Source organism: Nicotiana tomentosiformis, chromosome 5, assembly GCF_000390325.3.
Source record: "Nicotiana tomentosiformis chromosome 5, ASM39032v3, whole genome shotgun sequence".
Classification (NCBI taxonomy): domain Eukaryota; kingdom Viridiplantae; phylum Streptophyta; class Magnoliopsida; order Solanales; family Solanaceae; genus Nicotiana; species Nicotiana tomentosiformis.
In genome coordinates, this window is record NC_090816.1 from 1,812,189 (window position 1) to 1,825,557 (window position 13,369).

A 13,369-nucleotide genomic window follows, 5' to 3' on the forward strand; every position below is an offset into this window, starting at 1 on the left:
AATCGGGGGTCGGGCTTTCAGAGGCCCCCGATGTATTAATAACCAAACAACCCACCTCCATATCCGTCGCAAGGTCCTAGTTCTTCCAATAGTGAAATGGGACGGATTGAAAACATGTTTAAGCAAATGATGGAGAAAAACGCCGACTCCGATGCCCAATTAGCCTCCCACAACACTTCTATCGGCAACTTGGAGGTTAAACTTGGCCAAATTTCTCAAGCTTTAAATACTCATCTAAAGGGGGCACTACCTAGTGATACGGTGGTGAACCAAAAAAGTGGGAATACGGGGCATGCAGTGGCCGTGACAACAAGAAGTGGGAGAGGTGGAGTTACTAGTACCTCAAACCAAATAAGACATGTGGGTGATGATGTGTTGGTGCAAGATGATGATGAGACAAGCAATGATGTTCAAGATAATGAAGAAGTGAGGATTGATATTGATGAAAATGTGGAGGAGACGCAAGAAGAAGTGAACCCGTCTAGGGAGCACGTGACTAACATGCCGGAACCGGTAGTGCCAAAGGTACGAATGCCAAGGCCTCCTCCCCCATACCCTCAAAGACTTGCAAAGCAAAACAATGAGAATCAATTCAAGAAATTTATTGATATGATGAAAAGCTTGTCCATAAATGTGCAATTGGTTGAAGCCTTAGAACAAATGCCGGGATATGCCAAGTTCATGAAGGATTTGATAACAAAGAAGAGATCAATGAACTGTGAAATGATCAAAATGACACATCAAGTGAGTGCTATGGTGCACTCCATGGCTCTAAAGTTGGAAGACCCCGGTGCTTTCACAATCCCGTGCACTATTGGGAGTGCTAATTTTGCCAAAGCTTTATGTGATTTGGGGGCAAGCATTAACTTGATGCCCTATTCTGTGTTCAAAACGTTGGGGATTGGGAAACTGAGACCCACATCCATGAGGTTGCAAATGGCGGATCGAACAATGAAAATGCCATTGGGGATAATTGATGATGTGTTAGTTAGGGTCGACAAGTTCATCCTTCCCGCAGATTTTGTGATACTTGGCTGTGAGGTTGACTATAAGGTGCTAATCATTATGGGGAGACCTTTCCTTGCTATAGGGAAGGCCTTAGTTGATGTGGAAGCTGGAGAGCTCACCTTCCGGGTGGGCGATAAAAACGTGGTATTCCATGTTTGTAAATCAATGAGGCAGCCAATTAGCAACGAAGTGTGTTCGTTCGTGGATCTGGTGACTGAAGTAATTGTTGATGACATAAGTGCTGTGATAAATGTGGAAGATACCTTGGAAATTGTGTTGTTGAATCATGATGAGGATGAGAAGGAAGGCTTTGTAGAATGTGTCAATGCTTTGCATGGAATGGGATCATATACTTATAAGCCCCGAAAACTTTCCTTGGATCTCAAAAATCGGAAGACTCCACCAACAAATCCCTCAATCGAGGAGCCTCCCACCTTGGAGTTAAAGCCTTTGCCTTCACACCTCAGGTATGAGTTTCTAGGCCCTTGTTCCACTTTACCTGTTATTCTTTCCTCGTGCTTAACTAACGTGCAGGTAGATGCCACCCTTGCGGTGCTTCAAAGGAGGAAGAAAGCAATAGGTTAAACATTGGTAGATATTCGGGGTATAAGCCCCGCCTTTTGCATGCACAAAATTATTTTGGAGGAGGATGCCAAACCCTCCGTGGAACATCAAAGATGATTAAATGAGGCCATGCAAGAGGTAGTAAGGAAATAGATCATCAAGTGGTTGGATGCCGGGGTGGTTTACCCCATTTCCGATAGTTCGTGGACCTCGCCGGTGCAATGTGTCCCAAAGAAAGGGGCATGACTGTGATAACAAATGAAAAAAATGAATTGTTCCCCACAAGAACTGTCACCGGGTGGAGAGTATGCATGGATTATATAAAGCTCAACAAAGTTACGCGGAAAGACCATTTTCCGCTTCCATTTCTTGATCAAATGTTGGATAGGTTAGCCGGACGTCTTATTATTGCTTCTTGGATGGATATTCTGGATATAACTAGATTCTTATTGCACCTGAAGACCAAGAGAATACCACCTTCACTTGTCCATATGGCACTTTCGCATTTTCGTGGATGCCATTCAGGTTATGCAATGCACCGACAACTTTTCAGCGGTGTATGATGTCCATCTTCACCGATATGGTGGAGGAATTTCTCGAGGTTTTCATTGATGATTTCTCTGTCGTGGAGGATTCTTTTGAAGAATTCTTGGATAACTTGGATAAGATATTGGCACATTGTGAAGAAACTAACTTGCTGCTGAATTGGGAGAAGTGTCACTTTATGGTCAAGGAGGGCATTGTCCTCGGTCACATGATTTCCAAGAATGGTATTGAGGTTGATAAAGCAAAAATTGAAGTGATATCCAAACTCCCTCCCCTACTTCCGTAAAGGGAGTGAGAAGCTTTCTAGGTCATGCGGGGTTTTACCGCCGATTCATCAAGGACTTTTCTAAGGTGGTAAACCCCTTGTGCAAACTCTTGGAGAAAGATGCCAAGTTCCTTTTCAATGAATATTGTATGAAGCCATTTGAACTACTCAAGTATAAGTTGACTACCACTCCTATTATCACCGCGCCAAATTGGAGCTTACCATTTGAGCTCATGTGTGATGCAAGCGATGTGGCAGTTGGTGCGGTATTGGGGAAACAAATTAATAAGATCTTTCATCCGGTCTACTATGCTAACAAGACCATGAACGAGGCCCAATTCAACTATACAGTGTCCGATAAAGAACTCCTAGCCATTGTCTTTGCTATGAAGAAGTTCCGCCCATACCTAATGGGTACAAAGGTGATTGTTCATGTCGGCACTTCATTATTTGATGAGCAAGAAAGACTCTAAGGAAAGGTTGATGCGGTGGGTTCTTCTATTGCAAGAGTTTGATCTAGATATTCAAGACCAAAAGGATAGTGAGAATCAAGTGGCGGACCACTTGTCTCGATTGGAGGAGGAGGGGAGGCCACATGATGGCCTTGAGATCAATGATTCATTTCCTGACGAACAACTCCTTTCCATTTCTATGACTGGGATGCCCTGGTTTGCCGATATGGCCAACTATCTTGTGAGTGGCATTGTTCTGAATAAGATCTCCTCAAACCAAAGGAAGAAGCTCAAACGGGACTGCCTGGACTACTATTGGGATGAGCCATATCTCTTCAAAATTTGCATTGATGGTGTTATCCGAAGATGTGTTCCAGAAGAAGAGCAATTGGGTATTCTTGAAGCTTGCCATTCTTCGTCCTATGGTGGTCACCATGGTGGGGCGAGAACTACTACAAAGGTCCTAAGATATGGATTCTATTGGCCTACCTTGTACAAAGACGCTAGCTCGTTAAGCGTTGTGATGATTGCCAAAGGGCCGGTGGGATCTCCAAGAAAAATGAGATGCCTCTCACCACCATCCTCGAGATTGATATTTTCGATGTGTGGGGCATTGACTTTATGGGTCCATTTGTGAGCTCGTGTGTGAACACCTATATTCTTGTTGCTGTGGATTACGTTTCCAAATGGGTTGAAGTTATGGCTTTGCCCAACAATGAAGCACGGAGTGTGGTGGCTTTCTTGAAGAAAAATATATTCACAAGGTTCGGCACCCCAAGGGCCATTATTAGTGATGGGGGTTCACATTTTTGCAACAAAGCCTTTGACACTTTACTCTCCAAGTATGGTGTCACTCACAAGGTGTCAACCCCCTATAACCCCCAGGAAAGTGGACAGGGTGAAGTCTCCAACAGGGAGATCAAGATATTCTATCCAAGACTGTCAATGCAAATCGGACTGATTGGTCAAGGAAACTTGACGATGCTCTTTGGGCTTATAGAACAGTTTACAAGACTCCAATTGGTATGTCTCCGTATCGGTTGGTGTTTGGGAAAGCATGTCACCTTCTGGTGGAATTAGAGCATAAAGCCATGTGGGCGTTGAAGAAATTGAACCTTGAGTGAGATGTAGCTGCCAATCTTCGGTTGGAGCAATTGAAAGAACTTGATGAGTTTCGGTTCCATGCTTACTCCAGTTCGTCCTTGTATAAGGACAAGATGAGGTACCTACATGATAAGTATATCCGGAACAAAGAATTCAAAAAAGGTGACCTTGTTCTTTTATTAAACTCTCGGTTACGAATGTTTCCGGGAAAGTTTAAATCAAAATGGAGTGGTCCTTTTGAAGTAGTACATGTGACTCATTTTGGTGCTCTTGATTTGAAAAATAAGAATGGTGAGATCTTTAGAGTCAATGGGCACCGGGTGAAGCACTACCTTGGCAAGGTTGATGATGGCCATGTTGTGGCATTGCTCCATTTCAAATGAATGATGGTAACATGCGTCGTGCCGCGACGTTAAATCAGGCACTTCTTGGGAGGCAAACCATGTGCTTTTCTTTCTTTTGATTTTCTTGTTAGATTAGGCATTGTTTTGGACTAGCTCGTTGTGAAGTGTATGCAAGAATTGGGTGTGCAGTGCAGAAAATTGACAAGACAAACATTGGCCAAGTGGTGAAAATTGTGCGGACCGCGCCAGAATTATACGGACCACTCAATTCTGTGTGCGGTCGCACAGCTGAAAGATAGAAAATGCCAACTCTCTGCAGTTTGGCTTGACAAAATCCCTTAAGGATTCGCGGCCGCGATCAAAATTTCGCGGACCACACACATTGTGCGTCCGTAGCCATTTTTATGTGGACTGCGTCACTAAATCAACTGTTGAGTTACAAAAGGTGAAGAGTGCAGACCGCACCAAAATTATGCGGCCGCACTCAGGTAAATCGGTGGGCCAATATGGTCAGAGTATAAATAGGACTTCTTGAGACTATTCACACTTTACACACTCTGACCTCTCAAGCTAGACTAAAGCACAGTGCACTCTTTCTTGTTTTCAATTTCATCCCATATTCATCAATTGTTGTTTCCTACTACATTTCATTACTGTATGTTGATTTCAATGAATTAATTTTATCCTTTTCTTTTCTTTTCTCTTTGTTTTAGTTTTCTTTTTATCTAGGGTTAGATTCATGCCAAAAATTTCAAATTGATGCTTAATTCTTGCTTAGAAGCATGTGGGTAGTGTTTGAATGCATAATGGGGGTTGGGGTTAGTAGCTTTTATTGCTTAATTTCCACAATTCATTCCTAATTAGTGAAAACCCTAGTATTAATCGTACTTCAGTGCCGCTCTGATTTGAATTTTGCGGCCGCACACATTTTTGTGCGGTCCGCGCTAGGGTATGCGGCCGCATACAAAATTGTGCGGTTCGCGAAACCCTATGTTGAAGGCACTTGTCATTGCTAAGTTTGTGTGGCCGCACTCAATTTTGTGCGGTCCGCACAATTAAACTTCAGAGACCCAACAAATCGATTATGCGACCGCACTCAATTTTGTTCGGTCCGCAATAGGTTTTTGCGGCCGCACTCAAAAGTATGCGGTCCGCGCTGAGGTAACTTCAGAGAACTAGTAGTCTGAACCTAGGACCTCCGCGACCACACTCAATTTTGTGCAGTCTATGATGGGTATTATGCGGCCACACTCATTTTTGTGCGATCTGCGATGGGCAGTCCGCGGCCGCACTCACTTTTGTGCGGTCCGCGCTACCCTATTCTGAGAAGCAGTGTCTTTCTTTTCAACTATAATTCAATAACACATGTTGAACCCCAATTCTAACTAATTTTCACTACTTGTGTGTTGCAGACAATGGTGCGTTCTTGTGGTCGAGGTGATACTTCCAATCCCGAGGTCGGGGTAGAGGAAAACCTAACATGCCACTATCAGTCCAGAAAGTCTTGGGCAAAAGGACTACTCTTACTAGACCAACTCCGGACTCCTCAGACACCAGTGAATACCTCCCATCCCTGGAAACTTCTGAGGGGGATTCTGTACAACCACAACCGGGGGCACAATCAGAACAATTCCCCGATAGACTCCGTTTAGTCAATGAACCTACCTCCTCTTCTAGTTCTTCTGATGGCTCAGAGGGAGGTAGTCAGGCATCTAAACCATCTTCCACACCTGCTACAACACCTGCCACAACAGCTACCCCAATCAATTTAGATGATGATGATGAGGTCTCAGATGACGGGAGATGGGGTGACACAATTGTGGGAGGCCTGGCTAGATCAAGGAAGTCGGAGGTGTGGGCTGATAGATTTGTAAGTGAGAAGGCGTATGCAAATTTCAGGAATGGTGGCCCCAAAGGTCGCTTACTCTTGAGTGATAATTCATAACCAAAGACCTAAGCCAACACAATCCGAATGTCCTAAAGTAATTTACAGAGAGAAAAGGATGGAAATGGTTCACCGGTCAGTTGCAAGATGCCAATGAATACCTCGTCAAGGAATTATATGCCAATGTTGCCCACATAAAAAAAGGGTACAAAGGTGACGAAGGTCTGAAACTTGAAAATCCGATTTGATGGCCATGCACTGAACACCTATATAGGGTTTGAGGAGGTTGAGGCAGTGCAATACCTGGAGAAGCTAGCCTTGGGTGATACAGTTCGCCCATGGCTAGTTGAGATACTTTCTATTCCGGGGACAACGCCTGCATGGCTCACAACAGGAGTTCAAATTGTCAGAGCCACCCTTAACTTTGAAGCAAAAGGGTGGCAAACATTCGTGTGCAGCCGTCTTGACCCGTGCCAGCATGAGAATGTCCTTCCACTCCCCCGGGCAGTATTGGTAGCTTCCATTATAGCAGGCTATCCTATTAATGTAGGAAACTTGATATCCTACAACATTTCCAATGCAGTCCATAAAGAAGAAAGATCGTATCCCTACCCCAACTTCCTCACAGAGTATTTCCAAGACTAAGGGGTAGAGCCGAGACATTTTAATGGGGAGGTGAAGGCTAAAAAGCCTTTCTCATGGTACCACCTCCAGGGAGCGGACAACCCTAAATTTAAGGGTAAAGCCACTACCTCCGCTGGACAGTCTGAAGAGCCAGGGGTAGTGGCCACCGGGTCAGTTGCCGAGCCCTCCACAGCAGTCAGTACTTCTACCGGAGCAGCTGCCATGCCTCCTCCTTCCTCTGGACCATCCCTCTCAGTGCCACTGTCAGTGCCCACATATTCTACCTACCCTCAGACTTCATTGCGGGTTTCACAGACACTATCCAGTCTCAACAACTGGATGCAGGCAGCTACCACAAAGCTGACTGCAATATCCAGTGCAGTGGCAACACAGTCTTCAGCCCCATCAGAGCTCCAGATACCTCCATCAGTGGAGGACTCTTTGAAGAATATTCTGGATAACCAGAAGAAGATTCTGGACGACCAAAAGAAGATCCGGGAGACTGTTGATACATATGGGAGTATTATCAAGGATTTGGGGAAGCAGGTGAAGAAGATGCGGAAGACTCAGGCATCTAAGGAGTCAGTGGAGAAGTTGAGCAAAGAGGTTGAGAAGATTGCTTCTGCTGGTGATATTCCACTGGACTGCTCATAGAAGAGACAGTCCTAGCAGCACACGCAACAGTGCCCGAGGCATCAGCGGCAGCAGCCGGCCAGTCTGAGGAGCCGGATGCCACTTCACACACTGCTGAGGAGCTGATTCAGATGCTCAGCAACCCCGTAGTCCCCCGGTCAGAGGATGTGGAGATCTAGTTAGAGGATACGGAGGGTGCTGATGAGGACCCCGTCCATGTTAAGGACCCGATGCAGACAGAGACCACATATGGAGTTTTCTATACTCTCTACCCCCTTTCCCTGTTCTTATTTGTTATGAGCATTGAGGACAATGCTATTTTTCATTTTGGGGGTGGTCCATTTTGATTTGATGACATTTGGTATGTAATAACCATTATACTATTTTTGTTTATCTTTATTTTTATTTTGGTATATATATATATTCTTACCATTCGATGTATATATTCGCTTTACTTCATTTTGTACATATTTAGTCTACTTTCCGTAGTTTATTTCATAACTTCTTTCGGTGTTTGTTTCCTTAGTAGCATAGCTTCTTATTTACTTTAGTAGCTTTTTTTTTAAGTTGTTAGCTTCTTTTTATGTTTTGTGTGAACAATAAGCCTTTGGGTTTCTTAATGCCATGGTTCTTTCCAAAGGTGGATGTTGTGTGAACCGGGTGGCTCTTCCCAACGATGGATGGCGTGACAAACTTCTTAAGGGATTGAGTCCATTTTCTTAATGTTTTTGTATATGTAGTTGTAATGAATAAAAGTGTCTCAAGTAGGCTTCACTTGGTACTAACACATTTACCTTCGACCTTATGGTTAGAAACAAGTTGATTGGCAAAGAATAGCTCTAGTTGTGACCTTTTGACTCTTGTGTTGACTAAAACAGTCATCGAGTGGTTTCTTTGAGCCGTTTATGATTTTCAAACTTAGCTAGGGTTGTTGTGGGCCCTCGACTCTGTTCTCTTTAACAATCCAGCAGTTTGAGAGGTGAGGTATTGAATTGTAAGTCCAAGTTCCGTGCCAATAAGTCTAGAACTTGCTCTGAATGTTTGTCTAGGCGAAATTCTAAGTGTAGCTCGACTTGAGAAATGATTGTAGGCTCTCCTTGATCCAATTTGAAACTTGAAAGCTTCCGTAGCCTACCAATGTGATATCACTAGTCAACCCCTTTGAGCCGAAACCCTTTTTCATTTAATAATGACCCTCTCTTGGCACCCGATCTTTCCTTAGCATTCTTGATATAATTGGCAAAAGAATAAATTTGGGGGAGAGACGAGGAATGTGAAAGTGATACAAGGTACAAAGAACAAAAAAAAGAAATGAAGAAAAGGGAAGGCAAAGAAAAGGAAGAAAGGCCAAAAAGAAATATGTCAAAAAGAAAGTGAATAAAGTAGAAAGTTGAAGGGATTCAAAGAAAGTAATGATGAAAGGCATGGAGTGATTAGAAAAGTATAAAAATGATTGTCATGCGAAAGAAAGAGTTGAAGAAAATGACTCAAAGAGTCAAGAAAGTATGAGCCAAAAAGAGGAAATGGAGTGCTTAAGGAAAGATGAAACCATCATATGCCGATAAGTCCTACCTTGATCCAAAAGCCTTCATTACATTCCCGCAAAAGCCCTATATGATTTCAAGTTGGGTGAGCATACATTAGTGGTGATTTACATAAGGGGCAAGTTTATGGTACTTAGAGCCGGACTTGTGACATTCTTTTGAGAGAGATGAGCGCACTTCTTCACAATCCTTGTTTTGAGTGTTACATTCCAAAGTGAGATTTATTCACGGAGAGTAGAGGAGGAGTTTGGGTTCCACAATGACCTACGTGATAGAGCGAGCTTCCTTGGTGAATTAAGTCAACTCTTGATGCTCTAGTGTCACATTAGAACTATGGTACTCAAAAGGTCAAAACATGGTGTTGTTGATAATTCATTTGTGTTGAGGGTAATTGTTAGTCCCAATTGTGCGACCGCGAAAGCCATGATGCGTCTGCGATCATAATTATGCGGTCCGCAAGAGGGAGATTCAGAGAGTGTGATTTTGGGCTAAATGATGAGCGTTGGACCGCACCAGAAATGTGTGGCCGCGAAAGTCCCTGTACGGTCACAATTGAAATTACGCGGGCCGCGATGACTGATATTCAGAGAGCTGACAACTTGAGCAAAAGAGAGAAGTGCGGACCGCACCAGAATTGTGCGGCCGCGGAAGTTCCTTGTGCAGATGCATTCAAAATTATGCGGTACGCAAGATGAAGAATCAGAGAGTTGATTTTAAGCTAAACTCAAGCAAGTGCGGACCGCATCACTTTTATGCGGCCACATAATCTAGAGCATGGCCGCACTTAGAATTAGGCGGTCCGCGAAAGTCCCTGTGCGGCCGCAATTGAAATTACGCGGACCGCGATGACTGAGATTCAGAGAGCTGACAAATTGAGCAAAAGAGAAAAGTGCAGACCGCACCAGAATTGTATGGACGCGGAAGTCCTTTGTGCGGCCGCGATCTAAATTATGCGGTCCACAAGATAAAGAATCAGAGAGTTAATTTCAAGCTAAACTCAACCAAGTGCGGACCACATCACTTTTATGCGGCCGCATAATCTGGAGCGCGACCGTACTTAGAATTATGCGGTCCGCGAAAGTTTAGCTCAACCCAGATCCAAAAGAGAAGAACGCGGACCGTATCAGAATTACGCGGCCGCGAGAGCAAGAGTGCGGCCGCACTCAGAATTACGCGGCCGCACAACCTCCACAGGGATATTTTTGTCAGATATTTTCATCTTAGTATAAATAGAACGTTTTGTCATTTATAGGTTATGTTATGTTTTGTATGAGCACCTGAGACGGCTGACTTTTGTGTTTTCAGAAATTTTGCACTAGATTCACTTCTTAACATTAGATTTTCATTCTATAAATTAATATTATGGATTTTAACTTCCTTTCATCCTTAATTTTTGTTTATTTCCTTGAGTAGCTAAACCCATAGTTAGGGTTGTGACCCACCCCTAGTGTGAGTATTTAATGGGTTTTTGATTTTAGGGCTTGAATGTGAATGGGTTAGTGATATTTAGCCTAGTTGTTACTAGGACTCAAGAATTAATGGTTGCAAACATTGATTCATGCCTTTATGACTTTGTCTCTACTTGAGAAAGAGGGACTAAGTCTAGGAAAACTAGGCTAACAAGGAATTGGGGTGAACTCAAGAAATTGATAGCCCCAATGAAAGGGTTAAACCCAGAGATAGTAATACCCAACTTGAGCTAATATCACTTGATTTGCATGAATACCCATTTGGACTTGAAAAGGCCAAATTGGGCAAAATCACTCAAACTACCAAGAGGTATAGAGTGAGTACCTGGGTGTGATAGCTATATTACAATCCCAACTAATCAAGCTTGCCATAGATTTTGCTACCCGTTAGATATCCACCTAGGTAGAAGTCACTACTCTAGTCTCTTTAAACATTTGAAAAACAACAACAAAAATATTGTCCTTAGTTTCAATTATTGCAATCTTTAGAGTAAAGTTAGAAGTTTAAATCAAACCCAAACTTGTGGAAGTGTAATTAGATTCAAATCCGGTATCTAGGTTTTAATTCCAAACATTAACTCCCTGTGGATTTGATCCCGACCTAGTTGGGTTAAAATTGCATCGACCACCCTCGCTACTCAATAGTAGTGTAGGCTTGGACTCGATTAGGTTTGGGAGAGAAGCTAATTGGATTGTGTTTGGAAGATGAGAGAAGACGTAGAGTATTTGACGGCTTGAAAAGATGGAGTGAAGAAAACAATAATGCTGATCAATTTAAAGAGGAGTAATTAATGGGGTAACGACAGCTTTTCAGACTTTTAGAAGTCTAATCAAACTGAATTTCAGTTTTGAAAAGACTTTGGAGTGTATCCCTAGAATCTAGGTACTTTAATTCGGTTAGGAGTCTTTTGAACGGAACTGGTTCACTTGTAACGGATAAGTCAAAAAGAGTTTGGAATTAAGTAGGGCTCTGCTCATGATCCAAATATTATTATTTCAAATTATGCAGAGTGTAGAAAACATACCGAGTAATCTTGATGAACCAGGTTCTTCACTGAGAATTGTCTTGTGCAAGTCTAAATTTTCCAAAATAGAAAAAATATCATTAGAGATTAATGAATCATTTTAGCACATGATACAAGAGTATACTATTGAAAGTATGAGACTGAGCAAAATCTAATCTATATACAAAATTTACAGATTTTCTAACCAATTTATTTTTTAATTTTTTTTTCATTGTGATTTTTGAGCTAGTCCTTTAGGTGATCTTAATCATCCCTAATTCTAAAATGTTCCTTTTAAAGTGATCTCTACTTAGAGCTTTTATGAAGATGTCAGCTATTTGCTTGTCAGTAGTACAAAATTCCACAGTTATCAAACCCTTTTCATAGTTATCCCTCAAAAAGTGATGCCTAACATCTATGTGCTTAGTTCTCTTGTGATGAACAGGGTTCTTGGTCATACTAATAGCACTAGTGTTATCACAAAAAATGGGGATACAATCAATATCAATTCCAAAGTCCATTAATTGCTGTTTGATCCATAACAATTGAGCACAACATGAAGCAGCAACAACATACTCAGCTTCAGCAGTAGATAAGGCCACTGAATTTTGAGTTTTTGTAGCCCAAGACACAAGACATGAGCCAAGAAAGTGTGCCATACCTGAGGTTCTCTTTCTATCCACAAGAAAACCTGTATAATCAGCATCAACATATCTCACTAGATTGAAATTATTACCTTTTGGATACCATAGACAAAAATCAGTGGTGCCTTTTAGATATCTCAAAATTCTCCTGACAGCAGTCAAGTGAGACTCCTTTGGATTTGCCTGAAATCTTACACAAAGGCCTACACTGAAAACAATGTCAGGTGTACTAGCAGTGAGATACAACAATGAGCCAATCATTCCCCTATACAACTTCTGATCAACAGATGAATCAGGTTCATCTATATCCAACTTTGTAGTTGTTGCAATAGGAGTGTCAATTTCTTTGGGATCTTCCATTTTAAACCTTTTAAGCAACTCTTTTACATACTTCTGTTGATGGATCATAGTTTCATTTGAATTTTGTTTAATTTGTAAGCCTAAAAACACCCATCATGCTCATTTCAAATTCACTCCCCATTAGTTTAGCAAATTCTTTACTTAACTTATCAGTAATTACTCCAAAGATTATATCATCAACATATATCTGAACTACCAAGAGATCTTTACCTTTTTCTTTCAAGAACAAAGTATTGTCAATTTTACCTCTCTTGTAGTCATGCTCAAGCAAAAACTTTGATAATCTTTCATGCCATGCTCTTGGAGCCTGCTTGAGCCCATAAAGTGCTTTGTCAAGTTTGTATACATGATCAGGACTCTCCTTGCTTTCAAACCCCGGAGGTTGCTTGACAAACACTTCTTCCTTTAGATAGCCATTGAGGAAGGAACTCTTGACATCCATCTGGTGAAGAGTGAATTCCATGTAAGCAGCAAAGGCTATGAGGAGTCTTATTGCTTCCAACCTTGCAACTGGAGCAAAGGTTTCATCATAGTCTATGCCCTCCTCTTGGCTATATCCTTGAACCACCAATCTTGCCTTGTTCCTTGCAACTGTTCCATCTTCATCAAGTTTATTTCTGAAGACCCATTTTGTGCCAATTACTGATCTGTCCTTGGGTCTTGATACTAGATGCCAAACTTGACTCCTTTCAAATTGGTTGAGTTCATCTTGCATTGCATTTACCCAGTCTGCATCCTGTAAAGCCTCAGCAATATTTTTAGGTTCAATAAGAGATAAGAAAGCATCAAAAGCAAAAAGATTCTTTAATGAAGATCTGGTTTTGATTCCAGAGGTTGGATCAGTAATTATGTTCTCAATGTGATGAGAACTTTGATACTTGTAAGATTTCACAACCAATTGGTTTCCCCTTGATGTTCCTTCA

The 13,369-nt window shown here is 42.1% G+C and overlaps 1 protein-coding gene across 1 annotated transcript; it reads left to right on the top strand.

Moving 5' to 3' along the window:
- The first annotated feature begins 5,763 nt into the window (after window positions 1-5,763).
- Window positions 5,764-7,446, top strand: LOC138891718 (probable GPI-anchored adhesin-like protein PGA18). Its single transcript, XM_070175470.1, has 2 exons — window positions 5,764-6,153; window positions 6,883-7,446. Exons 1-2 carry the CDS (start codon window positions 5,764-5,766, stop codon window positions 7,444-7,446), a joined length of 954 nt encoding a protein of 317 aa, XP_070031571.1.
- The last annotated feature ends 5,923 nt before the right edge of the window (window positions 7,447-13,369 follow it).

What these genes read in the sequence shown, in the direction of transcription:
- LOC138891718 (XM_070175470.1), top strand. Translation starts at nt 5,764, where the DNA reads ATGCCACTATCAGTCCAGAAAGTCTTGGGCAAAAGGACTACTCTTACT. An exon ending in AGGTGTGGGCTGATAGATTT is followed by an intron (nt 6,154 to 6,882) that starts GTAAGTGAGAAG and finishes TACCACCTCCAG; the next exon opens with GGAGCGGACAACCCTAAATT.